The following is a 16,040-nucleotide window of genomic DNA, read 5'->3' as shown; positions in this document are numbered from 1 at the left end:
ATATATATATATATATATATATATATATATATATATATTTACTTTGTAATAGGACTATGAAGTTTTATTCATTCATTCAACAAATAATGATCCAACATGACATGTGTCCTTTGTTATAGAGTCTCCAAAGAACTTCACAAAGAAATATAAAAGAGAAAACAATGTCTCCACTAAACATATTGTAGAGTCAGGTGTGTTTCCACATTAAAAAATGGAGAGTAAGACTTCTTACAGTTTTCCTCCAGACAGTGTAGTCTGTCCACCTGCTTGGACATTCAGAACACTGGAATGTGCTTTTCATTTTATATTTTGCAAGGTATATGTACCTAGATGTTGTTAAACACCCAACATCCCTCCCTCTTTCATCAGTGATTATTGGCAAAGGTTGAGACTTAGAAGTACACAACAGTATTATAAAAAGAAAAAGAAAGTGTGGCAGGGACTGATTGTATTGAATTTATTAAAGTGAGTATATTTTATGACTGAAATATGTTAGGGAGAACTAAAAATTAGAGATGAACTGATGACATTTTGAGTTACATAAAGCCTATAGCATAGTAGAAATGACATTGGACTTTGAATGAAATTATTTGAGCTGAAATCATGTACTAATTAAAAGCTCTACTATTTTGAGTAGGTCACTTCCTCACTCTGAGCCTTAGTCTCTGAGCTACGTCACCTACTGCATTCCATTTCATCACTAGTTGTCTGGCCCTTTCTCTTGCCACTGGACTCCAATGACTCTGAAAGAGAGAAAGGAAATCTGATGACTTTGTGCCTTACTCAAATCCAATTTATGTGCAAGTTAAAACATCACACTTGTGATGTCATACATCTTCTTTGAAATGAAGAATAAAGAACGGTTTAGCTAGGTAACCTTTAGTCCCTTCTAGTGTCAGCCATCTATAATTCTCTATGGATTAACCTTAGAATATATAAGGGATGTATAACACTATAAAATCCTCTTTGATTTATATTTTGTACATTAAAATTATTCATGATCCTATATCATTTGACATGAAAATAGTTTATAAAATTAGGGAGTTGAAAGAGAACTTAGGAGTCATTGATTATATCCCATACATTAGAGGAATCTCTACTATAACATACCCAGTCAGTTTTCATCCTGCTTTTGCCCAACTCCTGCAAAGGAAAGAAGCCCATCAACTCTTGAGGTAGCCCATTCCATTTTTGGACAGTTCTAATGGTTACATTAGCTATTGTATTTTCTCTCCATCCCCCCAAAACATCAAGCCTTAATTTGTTTCTTTGCACTGTCAATTCATTGTCCTTGGTTTTACCTTTTTTGACCAAACAGAACAAGTCTAACTTGTCTTCCACCTGACAACCCTTTAGTTACTTGAAGACAGCTAAAATACTCCTTTCCCTTCCCCTCCCTTTATTCTTCTCTTCTCCAGACTAACATGTTCAATTGTTTCAAATGATTCTCATAAGACAAGGACTCAAGGTTTTCCATCATCCTAATTGCTCACCTCTGGACACTCTCTAGCTTATCAATGTTTTTCTTGATCTGTGGTCCTAAGAACTAAAAAAAGCAATCCAGAAGAGATATAACATGGATTGTGGTCAATGAAACTATCATCTCACTATTCTTGGATTCTCTGTCTCTCTTTTGAAACCCAAATTCACATTAAGTTTGCAGTTAATGGAAAGCCCCAGATGATGTTCATAACTTCTTTCTTCCCATACCTCCCCTTCATATGCATATAAACATAGGTATATACATTTATATTTATATATATATATATATATATGTATATACAGACTATATACAGAATAAGGGATTGGGTTGATTATTGGAGGGAGAAGGTAGTTGAGGCATAGTGGCAAAGTCCAGAGGATAAAGATATAGACCTCATTCCAAAGAAATTTCATAGTTAAAAGGAATGAGAAGATGCTTAGAAGAATTAAATAAGACACATTTAAGACAGGAGATAAGTGCATGTTTGTAGACAGATAGCAAGAAGTCAATGGAAAAGGAAATATTTGTTGGGATATTTTTAGATTCATTAGCAGTCATGAATTTGATTAGATGGTATCTAGAATTCCTTGCAACTCTGATATCTAAGACACATTCAAGGGAGAGGAAATGAAAATTGCTACAAGGTCTCAGAGGAGATAATGAGGCAAAGAGATTAAAGGATAAATCAAAGGGATTAGTGAAGAGTGGAGATTTCCCCAAGGAACCACAACTGGGGTTGTCCACAACCTAATTTTTTTTTCAGTCAGCTTTTGTACCTCCTTTTCCATTTGACCAGTTCTGATTTTTAAGGAGTTGTTTTCTTCGGCCAATTTTTGAGTTTCATTTTCTAAGCTGTTTAATCTCATTTCTTTTCCCAATTTTTCTTCTACCTCTCTTACTTGCTTTTTAAATCATTTTTGAACCCTTCTAAGAATACTTTTTGGGCTTGAAACCAATTTATATTCCCCTTTGAGGTTTTATGTGTTGTTGTCCCCTTCTGAGCTTGTGCTTTGATCTGTCTTGTCATCACAGTTGCTTTCCATGGTCAGGGTTCTTTTTTGGGTTTTGCTCACTTTTTAAAGTTGAACTCTGCTCCTAGGGTAAAAGAAGTGTCTTAAAAGAGCCTCTTGCACTGGTTTCCAGAGGTCTGGGCATTGACTTTCTACTGGGGCCTCTGGAGCTGGTGGCTTGCCCATTGTGTAGGTTGGCCAGCCTGCTCACTCCCATTTTGTCCTGGTTTGTGGTGCTGGCAGCTTGTCTGCTGTGCCACTGCCTCCTGAGCAAGGACCAAGGGGCCTCATTTGGTGATCTGTGCTGTGGCTGAGAGCCTCCTGTGGCTTGCCTGGATTCTGCATGTGCTGGGCTTCTCTTTCCTTTTACCCAAATGAGACAGATTTTTCCTGAAGTCCTTCTGAGTCATCTTGGACTGGAAAATTATTTCACTCCATCTTTTTGTGCATCCTGTCACTCCAGAATTGCCAAGGGAAACTGGGGAGATCTAAGGCAACTTTCTGGCTTCTCTTCACCATGTTGGCTCTATGCTTCAGTTTCTTTTATTTTCTAGAGCAGAACATATTATAATTCTTTAGTGAAAAAGTAAGCTATTTTTAAAGGAAAGAAAAATAAACGCTTCAATTCTCCAACCATGCTGAATCTTTGTATTTTTGTATTCCTTGTGACCAACCTTCCAATGAAAAGATGACATAAAAGTTGCTGATAATTATACAGTAATACCTAGCACTTATGTTAGATATCATCTTGAGCACTTTTTATAATAATAGGAATACAAGGAACTGATGGCTGAGGAGGTGGAGGGGAAAAACAATTTTCCCACTTAAAGATCATTGCATTTATAAGGAAGCAGTTTGTTTTCATTTTCACTTTAGAACTGGTATGTCTGTTTATTGTAATGGACATCATCATTCTACTGTCTCATCCTATGTAAGGATAAGAGGGTGTTTTGTAGTCATTCACTTCATTATAAGGAATGCTAAAAATACCAACGGTGTACATTGAATGATTTCTTTCATAATTTACAATGTCATTTAAAGTTGAAAACCATTTACAGATTCCCTAATCTGAAAAGTCAAATGCACAAGAGAGATAAATCTACCAGAATGACAGTCTGCAGTAAACTAATTTTCAGTTTGTTTTAGAATGCTAACAATGTGACATCTCTTAGGTCTGTTGGTTCACACTAAACATCTTCATGTACGTGAGAACTCCAGAAAATCCTACCCAATCTCCAAAGTCACAGTCAACTGCAGCATATTAAGATGTATGTCTCTACTAAGTTGTACAAATCAATTTGTTTTTGAACATATTTTACATATGATAGAATCTGTAATAGTGGAGCTAAATAGGTACTGGATTTGAAGAAGATGAACTGAAGGTGTTTACTTAGTACAAGACATGATGATCAAATAACATTTCTCAAAAACAAAAAAGCATGAAAAAGCAAAGTTGGGGAATGGTAAGAGAACAGAAAGTGTGTGTGTGGTTTTGTGTGTACACACACACACACACACACACACACATATATATATATATATATTCAAATATATGTGTATGTGTATATCGCTTTATAGAATAGATACTGGCCCTATTTTTTACAGATGGGGAAAGTGAAGCTAAATGATTGGTCCAAAGTCATATAGTTAAGTGGCAGATTTGCGACTTGAACATGAATCTTCTGGTACCACCAAATTTATTGTTCTTTTCACTAATCTCATAGTTCCCCTCTTTAGGAAAGAAATTCCATTAAGACTCTCCTCCTAGTTTGACAAGTATGGTCATTTCCAATATCATTCTTTAACTCCTAATCTATATACCTGATATAACTCCTAATTCTTTATCTCCCCATCCAGTCACGGTGAAATTTACATTTAGAATTTCACAGATCAGTGGTTTGCAATGGTGATTCTCAGGACAAAAGGAGGATGACATCGAAATTGATGATTTATGTTAAGTGGTGGCTCATACCCCACCTCCATGTGGTGATGATCTTTACCTTCACTGATCAATCAACAGAAATTTAGCACATATTTTGTCTAATATTATGCTAGATGCTGTGAATATAAATACAAAAAAGGAAATAGGAGTTACTCTCAGAATATTACATTTCATCAAATGACTCAATAGTATATAAAAATATACAGAGAAAATGTCAAATAAACATAAGCTAGCAAGAGAGGGATGGCATCCGATGAAAAAAGTGGGAAAAGCTTTGTATTAAAGATCATGATTGTCTTGTGTCTTTTTTTTATACATTTTTTTAAAGCAATCGGGGTTGAGTAACTTGCTCAAGGTTACACGGCCAGTTATTTCTGGGTGTGGTGCTGAGTACCTGAGCCCGGATTTGATCCAGGTTATCCCGACACTGGAGCCAGTGCTCTTACTGGCTGAGCCACCTGGCTGCCCCTAAGCAATTGGGGTTAAGTAACTTGCTCAAGGTTACACGGCCAGGTGTTTCTGGGGTGGGGGGGGTGCTAAGTGTCTGAGCCCGGGATTCGATCTCCAGGTCTTCTCAACACTGGAGCCAGTGCTCTTACTTGCTGTGCTACCTGGCCGCCCCTGATTGTCTTGTGTCTTGAAGGAGGGCTTCATGAGGTTGACCTAAGGAGAGTATGCATTTTGGGTATGGTGGCTGTACCATGCAAATGCTGCAGAGATATGAGATACAGTGTTATGTGAGTACTTGAGAGAATGTCAGTTTGACTGGACCATAGAGCAGGGCAAGGGGAGTAATGAGTGATAAGAGTGGAAAGATAGGTTAGACCCAGCTTGCCAAGGCATTAATTTTTTGGGGGGGGTTGTTTGTTTGTTTGGGTTTTGCAGGGACGAAGGCAGGGCAATTGTGGTTAAGTGACTTGCCCAAGGTCACATGTCTAGTACGTGTTAAGTGGCTGGGGCTAGTTTTGAACTCAGGTCCTCCTGACACCACCCAGGTGCCCTGGCATTAATTTTTTAAAGTATTTTTGCTTTATTCTAGAAGTAATAAAGGAGCCACTAGCATTTGAGTAGAAAGGAGATATATTTAAAACTAACTTTAAGGGAAATCCAGTTACATGGAGAATGGAGTAGAGACAGGCGTATAGGTGAGAGAATAATTCAAAATTTAACCTTCTACAAGAAGCTACTCCTGATCTCACTTAATTGTAGTGACTTCCCTCAGTTAATTAATTTAAATTTATCCTTTATGTATCTTGTTTATACATAGTTATTTGCATGTTGTCTCTCCTAATTAGACTGAGCTCCTTGAAAGCAGGAGTTATCTTTTATATTTCTTTGTGTCTTCCAGTCCTCAGCACGGCACTTGACATATAATAGGCACTTTTTAAAAAAATATAGACTGACTGAAGCTAATGTAATAGTCTAGCCGAGATGTGAGGAGAGCTTGGACTAAGATTAGGCAACTGATAAGATTTGTAGAGTAGGGGAGAGTGAAACAAAGAAGTTATGAACCTGAGAGAATGGAGGAGTGCCAGTATCTTCTACAGAAAGAGGGCTATGTTTGGGGTAAAAGATAATCAGTTCTGCTTTGAATATGGTGATTTTGACAATCTGAAGAATGTCTACTTTGAAATGTCCAAAAGGCAGTTTGGCATTTGGGACTAAAGCTCAGGAAAGGGACTGGAACTGGATATTTAGATAAAAGGATCTCCAAAGAGATGAAATTCAATGCCATGGGAATTCATGAGGTTCCAAAAGAGAATGAATAGGCGGGGGAAGGAATAGTGCTCAAGTAAAATCTCGGGGGAATATGTGCAATTAATGGTGAGACAAGATATTGATGATAAGCCAGCAAAGAAGACTAAGAAGGGACAGTCATACATGGAAGAAGAGAGAAAGAAGAGAAAGTAGTGCCACAAAAACAAAGTTAGGGAGGACAAAATATTAGGAGGACAGAGTGGTCAACAATGTCAAATACTGAAGAAGTTGAGGAAGGTGAGGGCTGAGAAAAGATTATCGATTTACATATTTGAGCACTGTCACTCATACTTCTAACTCTTAACATTGGGATCCTGGACTCTGATTAGAGATATCTCAGTCTATCTTGCCTGGTGCTAGGTGCACCATTCCATCTCCTGATCACCTCAAAGCCACGCCGCACTTTCTATATCTAGTTTCCCTATATTTGTTGTCTTCTCCTATTAAAATATAAGTGATCTGCAGCCATAAAAACAACTAATAAATAGATGTATATATGGAATAAGTGTGTGTGTCTAGTAGCAGCCATCTCTAATGTGAGGGAGGAAGAAAAAATGTACATGATAACTTTATCATGTATATAAAAGGAATAACTAGTTCTGCATAATAGATTTGTAGCTTGATATGCAATTATCTTTTTTATTATACTATGTTATGGGATTGTTTATTTTAATCCATAAATTAAAGGTAAATTTTTAAAAAGAATATAACTTCCTTTAGTATAGAGGTTATCCTGTATAATGTTTGTGTCCCTAGAGCTTAGCAAAATTTCTTGCAGCAGTTAGGTGGAACAATGAATGAGCACCAGCCCTGGTGCCAGAAGGACCTGAGTTTAAATCTGGCCTCAGACACTTAACACTTACTAGCCATGTGACCTTGGGCACGTCACTTAACCCCAATTGCCCTGCCTTCCCCCCTCCAGAAAAGAAAAAAAAATTGTCACACAGAAGGCAATTAATATTTTTGTTTATTCATTCATCCACTCTTTCATTCGTTGGATGGTCACATTGTCATTCTATAGCTAGGCTGTAACTGCAAATATTTGGGGATAGCAGTTCCTCACAGGCTTTTGTAGGAGTTCTGAAGTTACTGACAGAGAAACTCCAGAAGCTATGGCAACAATCTCTTCCCCTGAGTTTTAGAAAACCACACAGAACTGACAGGGGAAGTACAGGAAGATGGTTGGAAGACTGAAGTAATAGATGTTTTAGAGTTGTGGGATCTATCAGAGACCATCCCTTTGGACACATCATTTTGGATCTGGAAATGTGGTAGGAAGTGTTCATGCATTTTTAACAACCAGCTTCTACATCATTACATTCAGCTCAATTCAATATCATAGAATAGATACTGTGCCAAGATCCTGTGCTAAGCAATGCTTCTTAAACTGTGGGTTGTGACCCCATATCGACGCAGTAAAACGTTTCTGACTGTGCAACAACCAAAACTTGATACAAAATCAATGAGTCCGAGGTGTTTCTGGCATCACTTGCCTGTATTTCATCTTACAACTTTACTAAAGCCTTGGTTCTGAACACAAAGCACGCACACTTGGCACTGTGCATGTCCTTAGGCCATGCAACACCAAGGACCGATGCCACAACTCGAAGAGGGGTGGCCAGTGGAAAAAGTTTAAGAAGCCCCGGTGCCAAGGACAGGGAATTATAGACAATCTTTTGAGTAATTTATATTCTATGCTAGTTGAGGGATAATTAGACAGGTACATAAATTACTAAAAAATAAAGCAGATTATATGTGCCTGAAAAGGAATCCAAGTTCAATGGCAATTCAGAGCAGGGAGGGTAATATTCAGGGTGTCCCCAAAGTCCTAGTACATTTTTGAGCTTTAATACCTTAGAGAGTTGTTAGAATTTAATAGCTTAAGTACCACTTAAAGCTTAAAACTATACAAGGACTTTTGGGTCAGCCTATATAATTGATAGTTTGGGAAAGGAGGATGGTGACCTTTGAAGAGGTTTTCAAATGTTGGGTAAGATTTTAGAGGAAGAGATTGTCAGGAAGGATGGAGATGTTGCTTATGAGTTAGATAATACAACATGAGTTAGGCACCAGGGATTGTGTAGGATTGACTACTCCACATTATGCAGTTGAGAAGACCTTGCTACAGGACATTTAAAAGTGACTCCCCCAAGTTAAAAAAAAATGGCAGCAGAGGGGAGAGGTAGACTGTTAGTTCTTCCATTTCAAGTATAGTCAAAAATAATTTCTTTTCAGTTCATTATTTTACAAAGATAAAATACAAAAAATGCTAAAATTCTTGAAATTTTAATGTGTGGGATTTTCTTTTTCTTTTCTTTTATTTTTTTCAATTTGGCTTGGACTCATTTAAGTAATTCTTTCCCAGTGAGAGAACCCTTTCTATCAATGAATGTGAATCTGCAGCTTCAGAGCTGTAGGTAATTTGATCACCTGCTATAAATTCAGTTTCCAGTAAATGATGATAGACCTATACTAAGCCAGTCAATCACTCTCTTTTCCTGTCTGTTGTAAAATAATGTGAGAAGATGCCTGACTAGGGTTATAGGTTCAGTCTTGTCACTGTGGAACTGCTTTGTGGGTCCTTTTTTTCTTTCCTTTCTTTTTTTTTATTAATCTATGAAGCTAAGTAGCCCATATGGGAATTTGACCCATGACCTCATTAGGACTTTCCCCTAACGAACTGTGCTAATAGGCCTATTACTGGTGTATGTCTCTGTACAATAAGTGCTCCTCATAGATCTTTACCTTTTGACTTCTATTTTTAGCATTTACTGTGTAGATTCATCTGCCAATCATTCCAGTCATTTTTGGTATTCATTTAGAAAAGATGGGAAAGATTTTTCTAGGGTAACTAATTTTTAAACATAATATTCAGTAAACCATCTCTGGATGATAAAGACATTCCAAAGCACTCTTGGCTGGTGTAATAATGAAATGAATTTTACAAAGGAGAAAACCTTTAATGGAGACAATAGAATTTCACTGAGAATTAAGATCTATGTTATACATTAGACAGCTATGGTCTTCCTAGTTAATTAAAATGAAATAGATAGACATACAGACAGACATGTGTGTCTACATATGTATTTATCTGTGTGTGTGTGTGTGTGTGTGTGTGTGTGGTATAGGAGTATTTTGGATCAAAGAACACAACTATCTTCTGCTAGGTAAACCAGGAAGTGAAAGTGACTATCAGCATCACAAGTTAAAATAGTAGTTTGAGAAATAGTAGTTTTCTCTGGTTGTTACTCTTCTCGTTTCTGTTTTTATTACCTTCCACATGCAACCTGTAGTTGCTTTGTCAAGAATGAGTGTCACTACTTCTCATAAACACACTGTTTCTCTCCTTTGCCCAGTTATATGTTCCATTCCCTGTAACTCCGTCTCCTTCCTTCCATTAAATTATCTCTCTCTGTCTCCCTCTGTCTCTCTGTCCCTCTCTCTCTCTCTCTCTGTCTCTCTCTTTCTCTCTCTCTCTCTCTCACACACACACACACACACACACACATATACACATACTTTCAAACAGAGCTTAATTATCTGTTTTACATTAGATAGACTCATTTAGATCAGTGCTTTTAGACAACAAAGAAGTCACTCTAGAAGCATGAATAAATGGAATCTTCTCAGTTTTTGAAAGGCTTTCAGATAGATTACATCATTTAATCCTAACAAAAATCTTTTAAGGTAATTACATTATAATTCAAAAGGATTTTTTCTCAACTTAACTTTACTCATATTTAATCTGAAGCTTAATTAATTCATTTTTACCTAGCAAAAAGTAAGTACTTCATTAATTCTTATTAACTATTTGATTACTGTTTTGTATTTCATTTTACTAAAGCAATTCAAATAAATGTCAAAAGAGAAATAACTATCAAAAGGTTTAAAGTGTGAAAATATAATAGAATACTATTGAAATGTTATATCTAATGCTCATAGTAGGTACATCATCATCATCATCATCACTAACATTTAATAGAACACTTACTATGTGCCAGGTACTTTACTATCCATCCATCCATCCATCCATCCATCCATCCATCCATCCATCTCTCTCTCTCTCTCTCTCTCTCTCTCTCTCTCTCTCTGTATACATATCACAGCTAAGTGATAGAACACAAGGCAGTGAGTCAGGAATCTTCACCTTTCTAATTTCTTATCTGGCTTCAGACACTTCCTTGCTATATGACCCTGTACAAGTCACCGAATCTTATTTGCTTCAGTTTCCTCATCTGTAAAATGAGCTAAAAAAAAAAAAGAAATGGCAAACTATTCCAGTATCTTTGCTGAGAAAACCCCAAACTGGGACATGGAAAATCAGACATGACTGAAACAACTGAAGAACAACAAATAATATATGTTTGTAAATGTGTGTGTGTATACACACATACATGCATAAGTATTTATATCTGTAATGCAGTATATGTATGTATGTATGTATGCATGTGTGCATACACACAATTATTATCTCATTTTATTTTTACAACAACCCTAGGAGGTAGAAGCTCTTTTTAATTAATAATTGTTTATTAATTTACAATGTATATTAAAATATACAATGATTTTAAAATCAAAATGATCTTCAAATGGGAGGTAGCAGCAAGTGAGGGTGCTGATGGAAATGAGAAGAGAGATAAGAGAATTTCAAATTATTTTTTCAAAATTAAATGGTAATAAGCTGTAGATATGACAAATTGGCATAAAATCACAGGGATAATTTTGTCCTGCTTCATGCCTATCTTGAATTTTATATCAATATGATGTTATATAGTTCAAAAAATTAAAATATACTGGCAAATGAAATGAATATGTGATTTTTGGATGCATTCAAAATAGCATAATGTCAGAAAGAGGACTGATATGGGTCTTTCTTAATCACAGTTGCATATGGCCTGCGCAAGTGGATATAAGGATGTAGCTTCCCTCATCCTAGACCATGGTGCAGATCTCAATGTGGTGGATAATCAGTACTGGACACCTCTCCATTTGGCAGCAAAATATGGCCAGGTAAAGTGATCTCCCTGTTTGTTTATAATTGTTGATTTTAGATTCTGAAGCTTCTTGAGATTACTCTTTCATTTTACAATTTAGGATTTTTCTTGGCTCCAAAGCTTATAAAATTACTCATCATTTCAGCAGCAGACACCACAAGGTGTGAGTATGTGTGTGTGTTTTACTTTTTTTGGTTTCTTTTTTGTTTGTTTTTTGCTTAAAGGATTTATTAAAGAAGAAGCTTAGTAAGCACTTTTATGACAGAGAGAAAAATCCATCATTAGAAATACATATATATATATATACATATATGTTTTTAAAAATATTCTTCATATGCTACTCAACACCTCCTGACTGGGAAAATATTTCATGAATTTATATCATACTTACTTAATAAAATAAATTTTGCAACGATGTCTGTTTCAACCTGCATTGTTTTAACAAGCTTGTAATTTTACAAATTAATAGCAATTTCATTTGTTTTATGTAGTTAGATTCCTGAAAGCCAAATTATATTTTATATGTCCTTTTTCTCCTTGTGGCATCTAATATATTCTAATTTTAATGGACAAATTATGGGCAACAATTTACTAGTTTGAATCCTATTACGAGTAGCAATTAAACTTTATTGAGTATATTTTCAATAGATGGCTGTTTCTAGATATGTTTATATTAAATTTATAAGTGTATTAATACTTTATATTTGCATAGTACTTTACATCTGACAAAAGACTTGTATTCAACATCTCACTTGCTTTTTACATCAAACAAATTAAAAAATAAATAACAATTGTTTCTGCTTTAGCCAGAATGTCTGAGAGTCTTTCCTTCCCAGACTGATTTTTTTTACAAGGTCAGAGAGGTCCTTTTTTGCCTCATTTCTTACCTAGCCATAATCTTTGCATGGGTGTGGCATCAGAAAAACTGAGACAGAGTAAAGACCTTAGCTTAGAAAGGCCGTGGTCTCCCACTGCATCCTGAGATGGTGTCCACTGGCCCCAGATGCCTCTGGAGGACAGAGTAAGTTTGGTGACCTTGCACAGCCCTGCCTCACTGAAATCTAATTTACTTGCAATTCATGACAACACCTTTCCGATGTCATTGGTCCTTTTCAAGAATGAAGGACAATAATCCTCTTAACAAAAAAAAAATGTGTGAAGATGCTATTGTCTCCATTTTGCAGTCAAGGAAACTGAGTTCCAAAAAGGCTGATGATGTGCTCAAACTCACACAACTACTAAGTAGATATGCAGTATTCTTTTTTAACTTACCACACTGCTTCCCTATTATGGAGGGTTGGACTTAAGTACTCTCTGATACCACTTCTAAATCTAGATGTCTTATTTATTAAGTATCTATTACATATATGTTGCTGTGCCAGACCCTAAGAACGGAAGTGCAAAAATGAAGCATCCCCTGCTTTCCAGAAACTTTAATTCATTGTAAAGATTGTTGTTGTTTAGTCATTTTCAATTGTGTTAAACTCTTCATGATCCCACTTAGGATTTTCTCACCAAAGATGCTAGAGTTCTTACCATTTCCTTCTCCAGCTCATTTTACACATGAGAAAAGTGAGGCAAGCAGCATTAAGTGACTTGCCCAGGGCCATACAGCTAGCACATGTCTGGGGTAAGATTTGAACACAGGAAGATGAGTCTTCCTGACTCCAGGCCTGGCAACTCCACCACAGAGCTGTCCATTTTAAAGATATTGTAAACATAGAAGTACATAGATAAGTATACAAAAGGAACATACAATCTAAATAAAAAGTAATATTGTAAAGAAGAGAGGAATAACATGTTAAAAACTAAGTAAGCTTTGTGTAAGACATGATATCTGACCTGGCCCTTGAAGGAAGTTAGGGATTCTAAGAGAAAGAGGTAAAGATGTTCATTCCAGGCATGGGGGACAGGTGCAAAGACACAGAGATAATAGATGGAAGACCATGCCCAGGGAGCATTCAGTAGGGAAGTTTGTCACAGATAGAGAATATGTATAGAAGAATAACATTAAATAAGTTGGGGAAGATAGGTGGAAGGAAGTCATATCGCAGAAGATTTTAAATGCCAGGCTAAAGATTTTGCGTTTTATGCTAGAAGCAATCTAGAACAACTAAAAAAATTTAAGCAGAGGAGTAACAGGACTGAGTTATATTTGTTTTTTAGGAATACCAATATGGAAAGTGGGTGGAAAATGGACTAAAGGTGGAGGAGAAGGCTATACATGCATAGATGTAAATTAAGAGACAATAAAAATAGTGAGATGAAAGGTGACAGAGATCAGAATTCTGGCATTGGATATGTGAATGTGCAAAAGAAGGATGATTGAGAAACATATCATAGAGATAGAATTGTCATGACTTGCAAACTAACTTAATATGGAGGGGTGGAAGATTGGAGAAGAAGTAAAAGTCAAGGATCACTTTGATGTTACAAACCTAAAGTGAAGATGGAAATACGCTCAAGAGAAATGCAGAATTTTGGAAGGAAAGTTTTTAGGAGGGTAAATGTAAGTTATACTTTTGACATATCAAGCTTCAACTACCTATGGCACATCAATTTGGTGATTTTTAATAGGCAATTGACAATATAGGACAATGCTTCAGATGAGAAATGTATGCCTGGGTATATGGAATTGCCTTTTCTATACATAGAAATTGATTTTGAATCTATAATAGTTCATACGATCACCAAAGGAGAAAGCATAGAGATAGAAGAGGTCTCAGCACAGAGTTTAGGGGAGAATACCTATAATTGATGGATAGGAGAAAGATAATGTTTAAATTAAGGAAATTGAGAAGTGAAAACTGTATGTGTAGGTGAAGGACTAAAAGAAAGCCATATCATGGACAAAAGAGGGAAAATATCTCAGAAGCAGGATAATAGTCAACAGTGTCAAATAAAATTCGAACCAAAAAAAAAAAGTCCCCAAATTTATTAATAAAGAGTTAATTAGTGGGGCGGCCAGGTAGCACAGCGAGTAAGAGCACCGGCTCCAGTGTTGAGAAGACCTGGAGATCGAATCCCGGGCTCAGACACTCAGCACCCACCCAGAAACACCTGGCCGTGTAACCTTGAGCAAGTTACTTAACCCCAATTGCTTAGGGGCGGCCAGGTGGCTCAGCCAGTAAGAGCACCAGCTCCAGTGTTGGGACGACCTGGAGATCGAATCCCGGGCTCAGACACTCAGCACCACACCCAGAAATAACTGGCTGTGTAACCTTGAGCAAGTTACTTAACCCCAATTGCTTAAAAAAATAAAAAAAAAAGAGTTAATTATTAACTTTGGAGAAAACAATTTCCATTGACTAGTGAATTTAGAAGCTAAATTGCAAAGTATTGAAAATAAAGTAGTAGGTAAAGAAATGTAAATAATAAGTCTAGAGCAGGGAGGGATTCTTAACCTTGGAGTGGTGAAATAAAATACAGTGTGACATTTAGAAAATTATAGAAACATAGTTTCTAGGTAATTAATATGTTATTTATCATGCTAGTGGATAATTAATAAGATGGGTCAGTGGAACTCTTGAATGCTAAAAACCCCTCACGAAACACACTCAACACCTATCTATATTCTCTTGACAGAGGGGATGTTCTGGAGGGAGACAATTGATTCTAACTGGTTAACAATGAATGAAAAGAACGAATATTATAATGAGAGGTGTATCCATTCTAATGAGAGACTGGGCAATGTGGCTTTGATCACTCTCAGTCCTAGACCAGTCCAAGCCTTGGGCAATCTAGACAAAGGACATATCCTCATTGAAGCCTTAGTAGAACGTAATGGTATGGAATTTACCTTAGATTAAATTCTTTGAAAGGTTCTCTGTTTGAATGGAGTCTGCCACCCAGGGTCAAAAAAGCATGTACCCTGGATATTTGGGCAATTTCATCCATCAACATAGTCCTTCAGTTAAGGTTTCTGAAAAAAACTATAGGTTTCTGAAAAAATCCTGGTCCATAATTTAATAATTGATTATAAGTATAAATGAGAAATAATTTCTGATAGCTAGCTATAGAGATAATGATATTTCAACATAAGTGGTTTTCTTCGTATTCTTAAGTATATTGTTTTATACATTTAAAACTATTTTTCTGAGAAGAGAGCTACAGGCTTTATCAGATTGCCAAAGGGGTCCAACACACACACACACACACACACACACACACACATGTTTAAAGAACCATGATGTAGAGAGATTTTTTTTAATGAATTTGCATGTATAAGAAAAAGTAAGCATGGGATGATTGCTTGAGGGGCTAGCAAGGCTAAAGCAAAAGCTTTATAGGACTAGCATAAACATGAATACGATTATAGCTAGAGAAGTAGGGACCAGTGAATGGGGAAACATGGAACATAACAGACTGGGAAAGTTTAAGGGGGAAAGCTTCTAGAAGTAATAAAAAGGATGCAATCTTTAACATGAGTCCATAAATGTTTAACATAAGTGTTGGGAAAAGAAGCACTAACTTTTTTTTCAGACACAGGAGCAAAGGATGTGAGATTAGAACTTAATGAAAATGGGTTTTATAGGAGATAATAGGTATAGGCCTGAAAGGAACTTCATCATCCATTTGGTCCAACTTTCTCCTTTTACAGATAAGGAAAAGGTACTACTAGATTAAGTGACTTAGTAAGTTGGTAGGATTTGAACCTAGGGTATCTGACACCAGAGCTCTCCATTATACCACTTTTTTTTTCTCTAAGAAGGAGAATATGTAATCCATATGCCCAATTATTTTAAAATTTAAAAGTAGGAAGGATCATACTGGAGCCATACCACAAGAACCTTTTTTAAATTTTATTTTAACTTTATTTCTTTTTAGTTGTAAACATTCATTTCCACAAGATT

General features: G+C 36.2%; 1 protein-coding gene across 1 annotated transcript in view; it reads left to right on the top strand.

Moving 5' to 3' along the window:
• The window catches only part of MYO16 (myosin XVI), an 871,975-nt gene that overhangs the window by 319,927 nt on the left and 536,008 nt on the right, over positions 1-16,040 (top strand). The window contains exon 7 of the mRNA XM_069094125.1: positions 11,078-11,203. Within this exon, the coding sequence (XP_068950226.1) occupies positions 11,078-11,203 (126 nt within the window). The remainder of the gene's footprint in view (positions 1-11,077; positions 11,204-16,040) is intronic.

This window comes from Petaurus breviceps, unplaced genomic scaffold, assembly GCF_028583685.1.
Source record: "Petaurus breviceps papuanus isolate PSGF00001 unplaced genomic scaffold, PetGlider_PUasm1.0 214, whole genome shotgun sequence".
Lineage (NCBI taxonomy): Eukaryota > Metazoa > Chordata > Mammalia > Diprotodontia > Petauridae > Petaurus > Petaurus breviceps.
The sequence above is the reverse complement of the archived record's forward strand: the minus strand, read 5'-3'. Positions and strand labels throughout refer to the sequence as shown.